This window comes from Primulina eburnea, chromosome 5 (genome assembly GCF_022965805.1).
Source record: "Primulina eburnea isolate SZY01 chromosome 5, ASM2296580v1, whole genome shotgun sequence".
In the NCBI taxonomy this organism is placed as follows: Eukaryota; Viridiplantae; Streptophyta; class Magnoliopsida; order Lamiales; family Gesneriaceae; genus Primulina; species Primulina eburnea.
Genome location: NC_133105.1, coordinates 8933193 through 8948136, shown reverse-complemented (window position 1 = coordinate 8948136; position 14944 = coordinate 8933193). Strand labels below are relative to the sequence as shown.

The 14944-nt window shown below is 35.7% G+C and overlaps 1 protein-coding gene and 1 pseudogene across 1 annotated transcript; one reads left to right on the top strand and one right to left on the bottom strand.

Annotated features, from left to right (window-relative positions):
• The first annotated feature begins 271 nt into the window (after positions 1-271).
• Positions 272-4827, top strand: LOC140832920 (heat shock 70 kDa protein 14-like; annotated as a pseudogene).
• A 7135-nt stretch (positions 4828-11962) lies between these two features.
• LOC140832921 (3-ketoacyl-CoA synthase 11-like) lies at positions 11963-14724 on the bottom strand. Its single transcript, XM_073197222.1, has 2 exons — positions 13897-14724; positions 11963-12827 (listed from the first exon to the last, which is right to left on the bottom strand). The coding sequence occupies exons 1-2, from the start codon at positions 14716-14718 to the stop codon at positions 12057-12059; spliced, it is 1593 nt and encodes a 530-aa protein (XP_073053323.1). The 5' UTR covers positions 14719-14724; the 3' UTR covers positions 11963-12056.
• Positions 14725-14944: the final 220 nt, after the last annotated feature.

Sequence of the window (14944 nt, the reverse complement as noted above, 5' to 3'; positions counted from 1 at the left end):
CAAAATCTATAATAAAAATAGAAAAATAGATAAGGGGAAGATATTGAAAAATCCCCAATCATAAAATTTTTTTGGCTTCACTCCCTACCCACAAAATTGTGGTACTATGTCATACAAAATGTGGTACACTTCATGTGGAAATGTGGTACACTTCATGTGGAAATGTGGTACTAAAAAAGTACCTAGCGACTGAACACAAAAAAAAAAGACGTCTGGGGACTGAACCCAAATTTCCCGATAAACCGTTGAGTTCTTATTCAAGTTGACCCGATTTTTTCCCGTCCCTCCATCTTCTTTTGTCTCTTTCGTCTTCAAAGTAAATACTTGAATCAGTTTTTATATTCTGTATGGTTACATATTCATATTTGAAACAGGAAGTTATGAATTTCGTTGCTTGTAAGTAAGTCTTCTTCACGATTGAAATATTTGTCGGAAGAATCATTACTGAGGTGCTTGTCGTTTGGAATCTCAAACCGTAATTTGAGTTCCATGAAGAGTTTTGTTGGATGTACTAAATTCTAGTTTTGTTTTTACGTATTTGAGGGAACAGAAGCTTCATTGATGATCGATTGCTGTTCTTACTTCATTTGATTGGATTCTCTTTCTGGGTTTTTGTGTTTCGTTGACTTCATGTTGTTTACAAAATATTTCTTGATAAATTAATTTGATGTTAGTGTGTTTGAGTTTTTGGTAGATATAATAATGAAGCTTGTGAGGATGCTGCAGAATCAAATTTGTCCCAAGAACTTTCACTGACTCATTGTTTTGAAAATGTTTTCTGCTGTTGATTCATACATGCTGGAGAAATAGAGCAAAATTTATATAGATATAAATGTGACATTTGAATTTTTTATGCTGCAGGCTGTTATCTAGTTTGTAGTTGAGTGGCTTAATTTGTGCTACTTTGAAGCTTTTAGCAAACATGAGTGTAGTGGGTTTCGACTTGGGGAATGAGAACTGTGTGGTTGCCTTTGCAAGGCAGAGTGATGTAGAAGTCGTCCTTAATGATGAGTCCACATTTGAAACTCCGTCTATTGTATCCTTCGGTGATAAGCAGCGGTTCATTGGGACAGCAGGGGCTGCAGCAAGTTTGTCAAATCCCAAAAACACAATATCTCAAATAAAAGATTAGTAGGTCGTCGATTTTCAGATCCCGAGTTGCAGCGCGATCTGAAATCATTACCCTTTTTAGTCATCGAGGGGCCTGATGGCTACCCTTTAATTCAAGTTCAGTATTTGGGAGGAACAAGAACCTTTACTCCTACTCAGGTTTTGGGAATGTTGCTTTCCCATTTGAAGAGCATTGCTACAAAAAATTTGAATGCAGAAATTGTAGATTGTTGCATTGGAATACCTGTTTATTTTACTGACCTTCAAAGAAGAGCTGTTATGGATGCAGCAACCATTGCAGGTTTACACCCTCTTCGTCTGTTTCATGAGACCACCGCCGCTGCTTTACTTTATGGGATTTATAAGACTGATTTAACCGAAATGGAACAATTGAACGTTGTTTTCGTTGATGTTGGGCATGCAAGTATGCAAGTCTGTGTTGCTGCCTTCAAGAAAGGTCAGCTTAAGATACTGGCGCATTCTTTTGATCGATCTCTTGGTGGACGGGATTTTGACGAGGTTCTGTTCCAGCATTTTGCTGCTAAATTTGAGGATAAGTATAAAATCAATGTCTTCGAGAGTGAAAAGGCTTGCTTAAGGCTTCGTGCTGCATGTGAAGAGTTAAAGAAGGCCCTCAGTGCTAATCCTGTGGTATCTCTTAACATTGAGGGCTTGATGGATGGGAAGGATGTCAAAGGTTTCATTAAGAGAGCGGAGTTTGAGCAAATTAGCATTCCGATTTTGGAGCGTGTGAAATTGCCCTTGAAGAAGGCTCTGGCAGAAGCTGCATTGACTATTAAGAAGATTCATTCCATTGAAGTTTTGGATCTTGCGCTCGAGTTCCCGCTATTATTAAGATCTTAACCGAATTTTTCGGGAAGGAGCCCCAGTGTACAATGAATGCTAGCGAATGTGTTGCAAAAGGATGTGCCCTACAGGGTGCTATGCTTAGTCCCAGATTCAATGTTAAGGAGTTTCAGGTATTGTTTCCTGTCATGGAGCCATATGTGTATATGTTATCTAATGATATACATGCACTCTGTAATTTGTATTGTCATCCTTGGATGTATCTGCATACCTCATACGGCATACAAGTTGTTTTTACTTGGTCCTTCAAAAGTGCACGAGTCTGATTTTTAGTCGCAAAACAAGATAAACCCGAGGTTGCGCAATAATCCAAGATTTTAAATTCGTTGACTTGTTTGGATGGATTAGACCGACTGTATATCAAGTCAAGTATTTTCAATGGTAGGATCACTTTAAAGTACAATTCTTTTGTTTCCCTGTAAGTGATTCTTGGGCATTTCAGGATGTTTACTTCATTTCTTGCAGTTTTTCACATGCTTTTAGAGTTTTTTGAACTTGATATTCGGGACAATCACTGATTTACTTGTATCAATACTACTAGAATTATGTCAACTATTATAGAAAACAAATTGGAAAAATTAATAAATTACTGTGTCAATGATAGATTAATTAGACTTATTTCGACTATTTCAGTTTCTATTATAACAACAAAGCATGCATTTTTAGCTTTAAGATTCAAATTACTAGATTAAATAACTGAATACAAGATGAATGTGTAGATAGTTTTTCATTAATGCAATCAATGATATGCGCGGAATTTACACGGCATGACTTGACATTGTTGATTTCTTTCTTGCAGGTTAATGAGAGTTTTCCCTTCAGCATTGCCTTGGGATGGGAGGGTTATGCTTCAGATACTGAAAATGGAGTGGTGGATAATCGGCAGAGCACAATTATTTACCTAAGGGGTAATCCTATACCGAGTGTGAAGGCTTTGACCTTTTACAGATCTGGCACGTTCACGTTGGATGTGCAGTACGCTGATGTTAGTGAATTGCCGGGTCCAGCGAAGATCAGCACCTACACGGTAATCTTTTTTTGTACATTTACATTTGATTCATATTCTTTGCCATAACTTGACATTACCTTGTGTTTGTGTGCAGATTGGACCCTTTCAGTCGACTACGGGTGAAAGGGCAAAAGTGAAGGTCCAAGTGCGTCTAAATATTCATGGTATCATATCTGTTGAATCAGCAAGGGTAAGCTCTTAGGATAAAGCTTTTCCATTTTATTATAAAGGCATGTAATTTGTTTATTACTAGAGCTCTTATTGACATCCTAAAATGTTGGGCTATTCGTGTCGACTTTAAAATTAAATATTTTGTTTCAATACAATGGTTCTGTTGTTGATTGTTATCATGTGATGAATGCCTGAGCAGGGAAGAGGTATGGTGTTTTGGGAATGGTTAGAAAGGCCGAATCAACCAACTTGTGTATGATAGAAGTAGCTGACTTATTATGTTTGCATTAGGTAGTGGCTCCAGAGGAAACAGGCCAAACAGCGAGGACAACGACTGTGCATATAACTGAAGTTGTACATGGAGGACTGGCGGCTATTGACTTGCTGAAGGCCGTGGAGGAGGAACTTGTGATGGCTATAGAGGATCGCGTAATGGAAGAAACTAAAGATAGAACTAACGTGGTCGAGTCTGATGTTCATAAGGTACGTACGATTGCATTCGTCTTGCCAATTAAAGCGCAGCCTGCTATGACTCCCTTGGACAAGACTTTGGATCATGTTGACATTATCCCATCACCACTAGATTCGGACCCTCAGGCATCTCCTCCGACGATCCAGGTAAATCCTAAACCTTCAACGATCTGTTACAGCCTTACAGGTAACCCCTTCATGTTATTCTACTCTAAATTTTCACATCATTGCTTGTAGGGCCTATCGCCTCGAGCCACATTCTCCATTATTGAGGACTCGGATACAGCAGAGCCGGATTTAAGCTTTATGGATATTCCGAATTCCCACAAGACTCCCTTGGAGATAACTTTTCCTTCTGAGGCTGATGTCGCTTCTGCCAAATCCATACTACGGCTCTTCCTTGATTTGCGTCTCCTCAACCTCGGGGAATCACAAAGAGCAGCAATGTTATCCGCTTTATCCGTGCTTCAGGCATCCCCTGGGTTTTCCCAATCTCCAGCAGGTCTTGTTTTGGAAACTCTCCCAGCTGTCCTATCCGATTCTCAAGCTGCTACAGCCTCTTGCCTTGAACTTTCTGCTAAACTGAACAAGTTTAGATCCGAAAGAGGTAGAAGAGACGCCCTTCTCACCAACAAAACTGCCCTCTCAGCTGAACTATCACAATTAAGCACAGACTATCATGCAGAGGAGGAGCTAGTAAAAAAATTAAAGGCTGAAATCATCCAGCGTGAGGAGACAATGGTAAATATGCTCAAGAAAGGAGAAAGCTTGCAAGCTACTATTGCTCAAGTTGGCCGTGAAGCCCGTCATCTTGGGGAACAACTGGCCAGCCAGAAGGACAGTTACCAAACATGGATGGACGCACTGCAGGTCGTGGAACATGCTCAATTGGATTGCCATACTCGTTGGGAAGAACTACGCCAAGCAACTCTTGAGTAGTTATGAACGAAAGTTCGGATCTCCTTTTGTTCTTTTTCAGAACTCTTGGATGGAGAGTTGTCATATTTATGTTGTATCTTGCATGTGGGAAACAACCAGCAATTTTTGGTGTTCGGATTGATCTCCTTCCAATATCTCCTGGGAAAAAAAAAATGTGGTTTATATAAATAAAAAATGAGATTAAAAACGTGTTCCTTGTTTCTAGCTAGCTACTACTGCTTACAAATAATGTTTATGTTTGTTCCATGCAATTTAGGACATGACGATACCTCGTCCTACATTTCGATCTGGTGCTTACACAAGAAACGTTGTTTTCAAAAATGTATCAATATCTATTAATGAGCTATAAAAAATATTGTAAATTGATCGATCAATTAACCTTTTTCAAGTGGCGTGTTAGGAGAACATTTCAAGATGTTTCTACCTAGAAAAATAAAACATTTCTCCAAACTGATTTTGACGACAAAGAATTGTGAGATAACCAACCTTTTCTTATTATGAATTTAAATACAAATATTATGATACCATTTCATTTTATCTTACTATGCAGGTTTGCAATTCTATTTGGTGTAGGCTCAACAAATGCTTCATCTAAAGATGGATAGTTAACTAGTAATGGATGATCAAAAGATTGTGAGGTAGCCATATTTTCTCCTTAACATGTGAAAGAGAATTTATATACAAATCATTACATTTTCTCCTTAACATATGAAAGAGAATTTATATATAAATCATTACAAAACTTGTTCGTTTTATTGTATTGTATATGTTAGTAAGTATGTTGGTAATTACTTATTGTGAAATCTCGAGATTACTGAAAATCCTCGATAAAAAATATTGGGAAGCAACCAAAGTCCTACATTGAATATACATGGGGAAGATCATTGGTTAATAAGATGAAAATATATCTTCATTAGTACGAGGTATGTTGGGTAAAATACAATTAAATTTATTAGGGTTTATGTCGAAAGTTAACAATATCGTATCATTGTGGAGATTTGTGAGTTCTATTGCACAATAAGTGATAACAGAATCATGGTCTAGATTGAGCCACGTGGGAGGAATCCTCGAATATTTAAACAAACGAGGTGAAGGCTCTCAGTAAATCCGTGATAAGCTTTCAAGGAAGGTGTGACTCCAAATATTTCATGTAAGGCATGCACTCTCAATACAGTGGAGACCAGTGACCTCGTTTGGAGTATATGATCTCCAAGTTGAGAGGATAGACGGACGGGTTTGAGGGGAGGCCTGGACCATGAGAATAATGTTGGTCTCTTGTTGAAAGGAGGATTATTTGGAATACAATCAAAGACCCATGTTGAAAATATACGAGAAAGATTATGGATTAATAAGACGGAAATATATTTTCATTAGTATAAGTTGTTTGGGTAAAATCGAAAAAAAATCAGGATGGTTTATGTCAAAAGTGGACAATATACATATACATATATCATGACTTCTCTACAAGTTATGTCAGGACATTTTAGACATGTACTCTATTTAAAAACATGACCATTTGCAATAGTCATCTCGTGGGTACAAAACTTACTGACAATGATGTGTTTGGCCAAAATTTTAAATCTTTGGGAGTCAATAGCTCAAAATTCGTAGGGATTTTCAGTTATCTCATTATTTCATTGGGGTAGTCAGTAGTGTATATGACTATCTCTTGTTTATTTCTTACCATTTTTGTTTTGGCAAAAAAAATGAAAATGACTGAGTATAAAAGCACATGTTACTACAAATCACGAACAAATGAAGTTGGGACAAGAAACTTATCATTGGACAAGCAGCATCAGGATTTCTGAAATAAGTTCAACTTCAAGTGTTGAATCGTAGTGATATTGCTAGAGTTCACAAGAGAAGTTATAACCTACTGACATAATTCTTGAATATGTATATATTATATTTCAACTTTGGTCTTCGCTAGGTTGTGTTCTTTTCTACATTGATGAATGGTCTGTTTTTAAATTTTTTTTTTTGGATCAATTTTATAATATAGACTTATATGTGAATAATTATGTGTTATGAGTTATTTATTAAGTTAAATCGATTTAAAGTGATCGATTAAAGTTTTGGCTATTAGTCTTTAATGTATCTGATAGGTTTTGTGTTTTTACTGTGTAGAGACAACAATGTACTTATTGTTTTTATGATAGACTAAAACGAAAATATCATAAGATAATTATCAACGTTGTATATATTGATCATGGTTTCGTGTCGCGTGTTATCATGTTCCATATTTTCTAACCCGTTATAGAAAATAGATCTGACGAGAAACTGAAGGCTTTTTCAAAGAAAGAACGCGTAGATCTAGAAGATCAACCACTCATTCTCAAAACGTAACGTAAGAATTATGATTTTAGATACGCTTCTGCTATGGTTTATTGTTCAATTCTTTATGATTTAATATGATGCACTCTTGATTTATATAGATTTTCCTCAACAAGTTATATCAAAGATATTCATGTTGAATCATTGTCATTTTATTCAAAGTCTGCTTGCTGTTTGGTTTAGATATTAAAAATAAAATTTTGCTTGAAATTTTTTAATGGTTTCAATTCTGAAAAATAAATTTTGGTTGAAAACTATTTTCCAAGGATTCAGGTTTACAGTGTTGAATTACGGTACAGTTTTTTCAAAAAAAAAAAATTTATTTAGCAGAAATTTGAAAGTAGAGGGTCGTTGCATCACGTTCTACAACACTCCAGTGCTGAAAGAGAAGTGCACGCTGCACTCGTCGATGCTTGGTGCGATCGGCATAGAGGCAAGCATGTGGGGGCTCCCATTTTGCGTGCGCCCGCATGCCACATACTGCCCAGGCAAAATCAGGCACTCTGGGACGCCATTTTTGGGTGTTTCCGTGCGCCTAGAATTGTCCGGGCAGACCAAGACGCAGTAGGCTACCCTAGACAACAGCAGGGAGCTGGGGCACTAGTTTTAGGCGCCCATGCACCTGAATTTTTGTAATAATTTTTTCCTCGGTTCAAGTTTATTCTTATAAGTTTTAATTTTCAATTATTCAAATAATGATAAGATCATATGTATTTTAAAATATATTAATTGAAATAAATTATCATTAAAGAAACATCTTTTGTGGATATTAGTTTATTTTGAAATATAAAAGGTTTTGGTGTATGAAATATGTCTGGATATTTCGTGGCCCTAAGGAAGTTCAATATTTTGGTATAACTGTCGCTAGTAGCGACAATTGGTAATACGGCCATTAGCAGCGGTTGAGTTAAAACTGTTGCTAATTTCAAATTAGCGACAGTTTCAAAAAAATCGTCGCTAAATTTTACGACGGTTTAAGTAAAACCGTCGTCAATTTAAAATTTTTATTAACACATTCGCTTAATAATTGGGCGCCCATTTTTCGCAGCATGTTAATATGCATGCCATGAATAATAATATTGACGGCGTGCGATTTATGTATGTCGTTAATGTCTAGACACGATTTTTTTGTAAAATGATTTATTATTAACAGCGTACAGTATGTTGTTAATAATACTATTAACAGCGTGCCTTTATTGTGCGCTGAGAGAATTGCATAGGTTATTAACAGCTCACATATAACTGCACGCTGTCGTTTTTATACTTTATTAACAGTACACATAAATGCACGTCGTTATTTCTGCCAAGTGCAACAATATTAACAGCGCACATATGGGTGCACACCATTAAAAGTAATATTCGCAGCGTGCTTTTAATGCACGATGTTGATGACGTGCTGCGGAAAATAATTTTTCTTGTAGTGCAATTCGAGAAAAATCATCAAGTGGAAATTGGTATTGATCGTTCTCAAACTCAAATTCCGGCATTTCTCAGATTTTTAAATTTTTTGAATAAAAATTTAGAGAGAGAAAAAAAATCAAAATATTTTGCGATTGAACAATTTTCTTTTAGTTGTTGTGACAAATTATATTTGAAAATTGATTTTTAACAAGTGCAAATCCTTCTATTAGATGTATCCCACGAAATACACTCAAATGCATGCTTAAAAAATTAGTTGTTGAACAAAAAAATGAATTAATTAAATAGTTTATATAATAAAGTTTTTCTGTGTTCGAATATTTTGAATGATCATTGGCAAATTTTTCATATATATATATATATATATATATATATATATATATATATATATATATATATATATATATATATATATATAGGTATTAGATGTCATTAGATCTATAGTTCTTGTACATTGAAAAAAGATTGCTTCCATATATAAATATTTTAACTAATCACACATGCCACAAATATTTTCAACTTATATTTGTTATTTTAGAAGAATATATATGATTGAACTTCTCAAGTTTTTCAATATTTCTTGATTATGCTAGTGTAAATACTTATAGTATTAGTGGGCTTATTAAAACATGTAAATCATTACTAGGTGGTAAATTTTTTCATATTAGGTGCACATGTCATATTTTAAATTTGAAGTTATTTGCACAAAACCCGCCGTAAAATATAAAAAATACACACTTCTTCTCTCTGAAAATTAAATAGGCTTCCTAGACCTTAACTTTTTTATAAAAGTTGCACGAACACCCTCTGCACAACATGAAAATCTGATAAGCTTAAGTTTTTTGATAATATCTCATAAATTAATGATCAAAATGATCAAGGGGGGAAACGGTTAGAAATAAAACTCAATTTGCTACATATCATTTCAGGCTGGCTAGACTAGTTCGGATATTATATATACTAACTGGACGCTGGTTATTGTTTTCATGTCATCAAGTTCGATTTTCTAGCATCTGGTTCATAGATAACGTTCGGACTAGTATTACCAGCCTGGAAAATGATTTGTAGAAAATTAAGTTTTCTTTTTTATTGTTCTACCTGTTGTTCATTTTGATCATTTTCTATGAGATATCATCAAAATATTTTAGCTTGCCAGATTTCAGGTGGTTCAGTGGGGTGTTTAACTTTTATAAAATGTTAAAGTCTAAGGATGCCTATTTAATTTTCATAGAGAATAAGTATGCATTTTAAATATTACACAATGAGGTTTGTGGAAAAGAATCCTTTAAATTGTGTGTTCAGGATTAACTAAAAAAAATTAAATCATATATTAAATCAATTAGAACTGCAATTCATTATCTATTGACACATCTCTAAGTTATGAAACAATGGGGTAAATTTTGCAAAATCATTGATATGATGCCTAAAACGTTTGCACGAGATGTTCCAACTTGTTGAGATTCGATATATAAATTGTTATTACCATATTTTAAATATGAAAATTTATTATGTTGCTCGTGATATTTATTTGGTTTCGAATCAATAAAACCTAATGCACTAGTATTTGTGAAATTTTTAAAATGTTTAATGATTCTAGTGACTAATTATCCGATGTTTATTATTCTGCTTCTCTTTTATTTTTAACACATTATTTTTTAATACATTGTTGCAACGTTTCATGTAATTTAAATGAACATATTAAATCTAGCGATGATTCTTTAGTTCAATGTATTTATGTCATGAAACCAAAATGAGAAAATATTTTTTGGAAATTTTTGAAATATTTTTGTGTGATTTTATTTTAGATTATAAACTTAAATTAGATGGTTTACAAATAATGTTAACATTATATTATGATTATTTAAACCTTATAACGGAAATTGTTCCAACTATCTCATTAGTTTTGTTTAATATTAGAACCCATTTATTTTATATTTATAATGAATACAACACCAAAAATGGTGAAAAAATTGTCCAACATGAAGCATATGATTCCACTACCACTAGTAATATTACTTCTAAACTTACTAAAACACAACTTTTATTAAGCGAACGGACGAAACGTCCACAAGGATCCTCAAGTTCCAGTCAAGAACTTGAGAATTATTTTTACTACTTTTGATTTTAATGATGCATATGAGGAAACTTTCAACATATTGCGGTGATGGTCACAAAAAACACAAATATATTTAATTTTGTCTAACAAGCAAAATAAATTCTAGCTTGCCTCGTTTCAACGATTGCAGTGGAGCAAGATTTTAATATCAGAGGAAATAAATTGGATGAGATACCTTCTAGCTTAGGAGCGAAAAATTTGGAAGCCAATGTTTGCTCAATGATTGGTCAAAAGCCACCAGCCGAACACAACATATTAAAGTGATGAAGACGGTCAAGATGAAACCGAGGGAACACATGGAACAACGATTGGAGGAAATGTGAGTGATTGAATAACATGATTTATAAAGATAAGCATGCAAAGGTAAGCGATATATATATATAGATTTTGATTCATGTACGTCAGAAAAGATACGTAAGCAACTTATATGATTATACTATGTAATTATAACTATATAAGTGCAAGCCTTTTTTATTTTTTATTTTTGTAATTTAAATTTTTTGAAAAAATAAAAGGGTTGAACCGCACCTGGACCAGAAGCCGAACCTCCGAGTCCATAACTCGGATGGTAACCGTCCTAAACCGACCCTTTGGCCAGGTCTACCCCCATTTAAAATATAAGAGAAAGCACGGCACCAACCCCCTAGTCCCCCACCCCCCTCCCGGATTAATTCACTCAAAAAAGCAACTCCCCCCCACCACCTGTATGTAGGTAGACTTAAATGCTTCTGATTTGTACGAAATACCCCAATATCTAATAAGGGTCTTTTAATTTGTCTAGATTAAGACATTATATATTACTACTCCACGGGTTACATCATACATGTTCCAATGGATGGATCGGTTCGAATATTGAAGTTCAGTAAGATTTCGTAAAACCGAATTTATTAGTTTTTCGCTCTGCCGGAACGGTTCGGCTGAATTTCCGAAAGGGAGACGTTGGCCGAATTTCTTTGTAAGAAAATCACTGTTTCTAGCTACTAAATAGGGTTCATTTGGCATGGTAGTTAGCTGGATTGAATTAAATTACTGATCTAATTTAATTCCATTGCATTAAATTGTCACAAATGCATATTTACCAATTGACCCTACAAAACATGCAGGGGAATTCTCATGAAATCATGCATGGTTCTGTAATGTATATGATGTTTCATTACATTTTGCAGATTTTATATGGATTTGATTGAATTAATAGAAAATTAATAATATAATAAATGTTTTACTAAATTTTACAATTTTTTTAATGTATTTTTAGTAATTTTTATGGTATAAATAACCATTATTTCGACTAAATAATTTAGAGAACTAGATCGCATTGCATGTGCTATATATATCTGCTATTAATTTAAAAACCATTCTAGCTAGAACTGATTTTTCTATTTTCCATTGGCATTAATATAATATTGATGAAGAGATCATAATGAAAATCAACTTTAAACTCGTAATAAATTATTAAATATGGAAAATTTTATATTATTTTACGAAAACTGGCTAAATATTGTGCGAACCAACGAATTTAAGCTGAATAAAGATTAAATAATTAGAATAAATTTTAAGATCAAAATGTATGAAGTTGCGAACAGAAGTATGCTTGCTTCTTTTATTACTAATAAATTACGTTTAATTAATTGGCACAACGACAGGGAACTGATCGATTTCATCCGTCCACGGGTTCTTCTCCTTGCTCGGGTCGATGTTCTTCAACGCTCGCCACACCCCGCTGTTACACTTGAATCCCGAACCGAACGCTATTTGCCACACCCGATGCCCTTTCTTGATCCGACCCTTGGCCTCCGAATACGCTAACTCGTACCACACCGAGCTGCTAGACGTGTTACCGAACCGGTACAAGGACATCCTCGATGGCTCCATGTGCCATTCGGTGAGCTTGAGGTTCTTCTCTAGTTCATCCAACACCCCTCTCCCGCCGGCGTGGATGCAGAAATGCTCGAACGCGAGCATAAAGTCCGGCACGTACGGCTTGACGGCCTTCATCTTGAACACTTTCCTCGCAACCAATGTGATGAAGAACAGAAGCTGTTCGGACATAGGAAGTACCAAAGGTCCGAGCGTTGTGATGTTGGCTTGCAACGCTTCCCCGGCGATCGACATCAGATCTTTCGATAGCGAGACCCCGACGTTTCCTTCGGCATCCTCCTCTTGGAACACGCACTTGTACGCTCGGTCGTCGGCGCCTTTGTGGGTACGTAGAGTGTGGATTAGCTCGTATTTCGATTTCCAGGAGTCACGGAATCGGTTGGATAATAGCACCGCCGCCCCGCCCATCCGGAAGATGCAGTTTGTGAGCAGCTTCGATCGGTCGTTTCCGGCATAGTAATTGTGGGTCATACACTCCAAACTCATGACCAAGGCATAGGTATTAGGTTGCATCTGTTCAGGTATATATAATTAGAGAGTTAACATCAACACTTTGCATGCAACTATCGTGAACAAATTCACAAACTTATCGTAAAATGATGACTGATTAATATGTAATAAATTGTTTAATTTTAATATTTTATTACATCGGCACATTCAGGTAATTAAGGCGTACAAGCTGTATGTTGGTAGCTGGGTGTTACGCAATAAATAAAGATAAAAATAAGAGAATTACTAGACCAACTTGATAATATGTGGGGTTTTATGTTCCTACAGGCGTCCTGAACCATTCATTTTCTAGCTATGAAACTTTGAAAATAATTTATTGGGAGGCGACACGATGAGCATGATCATTAATTTTCAGCTAATATTTGACTTCTTATTTTATCTTTATTTAACTATTTTAAATAATTATTTAACGTTTTTCAAAACTTAATTAATAGATTAAAGACTAAAAAAAGAAAAAATGAACGTTTTTCAACACTTAATTAATAAAGTAAAGACTAAAACAAGAAAAAATGATATTAAAGCTAGAAACCTTTTTATATATTAATTTGGGCCAATATATCGTATAAAGAAATGAATTCTAATTAGTAATTGACACGGTAACTTTTTATAAAAAAAACTTAGGATTCACTGTGATTTCATACCTTATTTATGCTGTGGAATTTGAGGAAATATATTTGAAATCAGTATCAAATACGTACATAATGTCTTGGTTGATACAGAAACCCAAAAACACACGAGTTAGCTTCAAATTCATCGTGTTGATGTTTTGGGGGAAAAAGTGCGATTAGATCTTTCAAATTCTTCTTTTTTCTTCACAACATTTTTTTATGCATCTTAAAATGACTAGATTTATTCACGGTGGTAGAGGTCAGCGGTCTGAACCTGGAGACAGCAAAACCTCTCCGATCATAATAAAAAAATGATTAGATTTTAATTCGTTCGTCGAATTCAAATCCATCGATGCACATACAGATTAAGAGATTATAATTTTTTATATCTCTAATCCTGATTTTCTTGAAGAACACAAGGAAAGGGTTAATTCAAAGTAAAGTTGTGTTGCATGAGAGCTGACCTGTAGAAGTCTTTTCGCAAGATCTACAGCTATCAATCCGGCGCTGCAACCCATCCCTCCTAAGTTGCAGCTAACCACATCCCCTCTGAGCTTGTACCGATTGATTATCATCGAAGCAAGCGACGGAGTAGGGCTAAAGGCCGAAACATTCACAATAAGAATGCCGATATCTCTCACCTTCACCCTAGTTTTCGCCAGAAGATCATCAATGGAGCCAAATATTATCATCTCCGCTTCCTTCCTCGCACAGTCGAATCGAAACTTAGGCGGGAAATCACGCAGGGCCGCGGCGTAAGTCCGATCACCCAAACCGGACCGGTCCATTACTTTCTTCATGAAAGCTGCGGACTCCTCGCTGAGAATAGTGGAGACCTTCTCCATCACCATATCTCTGCTGCAGAGAAGTGAAGGATCAGGCTTGTAGCACGCGAAATCCACCAGGTAAACCCTCCGGGGCCGGCTCATGAAGTAGACGGTGGCCAAAACCGCCATGAAAGACGTGCAAGCGATCACCCGGAGGACGTTGTACTGGAGATGGTAGTTGCATATTTGAAGCATGTCCTCGATATGGGTCATCGAGAGATTCGCCGCGGCGGCGGCAAGAAGAGGGATCGTCAGCAGGTACATGGCGTTGGAGATCAGATAATGGCAGCCGAGTTTGACATATTTCAAGCGGATGGAGGAGCGGTAATTGGCATGGTTTCTATCGGATTTTTCTTCACTGAGAACATGAACTGGAGAGGATTTCGTGTGGGGAGTTGGGTTCCCTTTGCCAGCCATGTTTGCAGTGTGGGGAGAGTGAGTGAACGAGGAAGAAATCATTTGTTTAAATAGATGGAAATAATGGTTTGCATGATTTATGTCTGTGTCCTAACTACCTTCTTCTGTTTGGTCTGTTCAAACATTAAAGTCATCGATGCCATATGAATATGTCCACACTCTCCTGTATTGTATTGTATTATATCTGCGTTCAGGTTATAGAATTAACATGCCATAATTTTTTTTAATTATAGATTTAGTTTAAATTTTGGTGGTACAATTAACAGCA

Excerpts from the sequence above, each read along its gene's own strand:
- LOC140832921 (XM_073197222.1), bottom strand. The coding sequence starts at position 14,718 with ATGATTTCTTCCTCGTTCACTCACTCTCCCCACACTGCAAACATGGCT. Across the intron at positions 12,828-13,896 it reads TTGCGAAAAGACTTCTACAG|ATGCAACCTAATACCTATGC; the intron begins GTCAGCTCTCAT and ends ATACCTGAACAG.